Genomic DNA, 1,640 nt, shown 5'->3' on the forward strand with positions numbered 1-1,640 from the left:
TGTCGGCGAAGGATGGGGGGAGTGACGAAGACCCCGATGGGAGATGGTGGTGCTGGAGGTGGGAGAGAGTTGCTTGGAGTGAAATCAGGTGAAGGGAGAGGTCCGCCCAAAGAGCAGGGCCCACTTGGCTGAGTCCCCTGTGAACCTGGGGTCCTGTTGAGGGGTGCCGGCCCCCAGCCGCCCTGCACAGCCCCTCCTGCCCTTGGCCGCTCTGGGAAGCCAAGGCTCAGGGAGCAGCTGGCAGGTCTGGGGCGGTGTCTGCAGACCTGAGGGTGAGCGCCCGCCCCCCAGGGCTGCACTCACCAGCATTACATGAGGAGGACACGTTCTTCTGGAAGGTTTCCTTGTTGTGTTCCACCTGGCAGGTGTACACGTTCTGGCTGAGCCAGTCTCTCTCCGTGATGGTCAGCATGCTGTAGGCCCTGAAAGTTATGGGTGAGGACTGCACAGTCTCCACCTGGCCTTCAGAAATGCCAGACACTATCCGCTTTCCATCACGAAACCAGGACAAGGAGATCTGTTTGGGGCTGAAGTCAGTGGCCTGGCAGATGAGGCTGGACTTGCTATTGCCGTCACCAGAGAGGCTGTTGCGAGGCGGGACAAAGACACTCACGACGGGGGACAGCACTTCCACCTCTGCAGAGAAGGACAAGGGGTCAGCGGGGCCTGGACCCTCCCCCCGCACCCAACCACGGGACGTACCTGACTCACTTGCAGGGCCCACCCTCACGGTGCCGACGGTCTTTCCTCCCTTGGGGTGCTGGACTTCACACACCAGGTAGTCATCCGGCCCTTCAAAGGCGCTTGAGGAGGGCAGGGCCACCTGAGAGGAGGCCGACCACAAGCCGTCCCTCAGGACTGCGGGGAAGGTCCAGAATCTCTCGCTGCTGACTGTGCTGTTGTTGAACTTCCAGGAGAAGCTGACTGAATTGGGCATGAAGTCCTGGGCCAGGCAGCCCAGGGCCACCGTGCTCTCATCGGATGGGGAGCTCATGCAGGACACCAGGGGGAAGACTCTCGGGAGCGATTCACCTTCTGGGGACCCGAGAGAGGACACAGGAGAAGAGGGGGGTGAGAGGCATCCTGCTGGTCGGGGGTGTGGGCAGCTCCACCTTCTCTCTGGGACAGTGGAGCGGAGGGCACACTCAGCCCTGCCAGCCCACCCTCACTGCCCGCGATTAGCCTCCTGGGGCCTGCCCTGGGGGTCTGGGGTCATCAATAAGACTGATACACACTCAGGCCCCCAGTCCTCAGCACAATCAGATCACTGAGGCCAGCCCACTGTTGACTAGAACAGTCCAGTGGGGTCAGCTCAGTCCATCTAGACCCACCAGCCTCAGTGGAGGTTAAATGGACCCAAAGCATCTCAACAATTTGCCCAAGTCAAGCCAGCTCAGTGGGTTCACTTCTGTTCGCCCAGTCTCAGCCCACCATGGTTAACCCAGCATACCCCGGTTAAGCCCAGGCTAGCCCAGACCAGCTCAGCCCAGCTCAGCTCAGTTCAGCCCAGTTCAATCCAGATCAGCCCAATCCAGGCCAGCTCAACCCAGCTCAGCTCAGCTCAGCTCAACCCTCTCAGCCCAGCTCACCTGCTCAGCCAGCTAAGCCCAGTTGTGCCCAGCTCAGCTCAGCCCAGCTCA

At 61.0% G+C, this 1,640-nt stretch overlaps 1 gene segment (V, D, J or C); it reads right to left on the reverse strand.

The window, feature by feature from the left end:
- LOC105002290 overlaps window positions 1–1,640 on the reverse strand; it is a 9,689-nt gene that overhangs the window by 2,968 nt on the left and 5,081 nt on the right. The window contains 3 exon segments of the C gene segment in view: window positions 1–52; window positions 304–636; window positions 712–1,035. Of these exon segments, the coding sequence occupies window positions 1–52; window positions 304–636; window positions 712–1,035 (709 nt within the window).

The sequence above is a fragment of the Bison bison genome, unplaced genomic scaffold (assembly GCF_000754665.1).
Source record: "Bison bison bison isolate TAMUID 2011002044 unplaced genomic scaffold, Bison_UMD1.0 scf7180017864448, whole genome shotgun sequence".
In the NCBI taxonomy this organism is placed as follows: domain Eukaryota; kingdom Metazoa; phylum Chordata; class Mammalia; order Artiodactyla; family Bovidae; genus Bison; species Bison bison.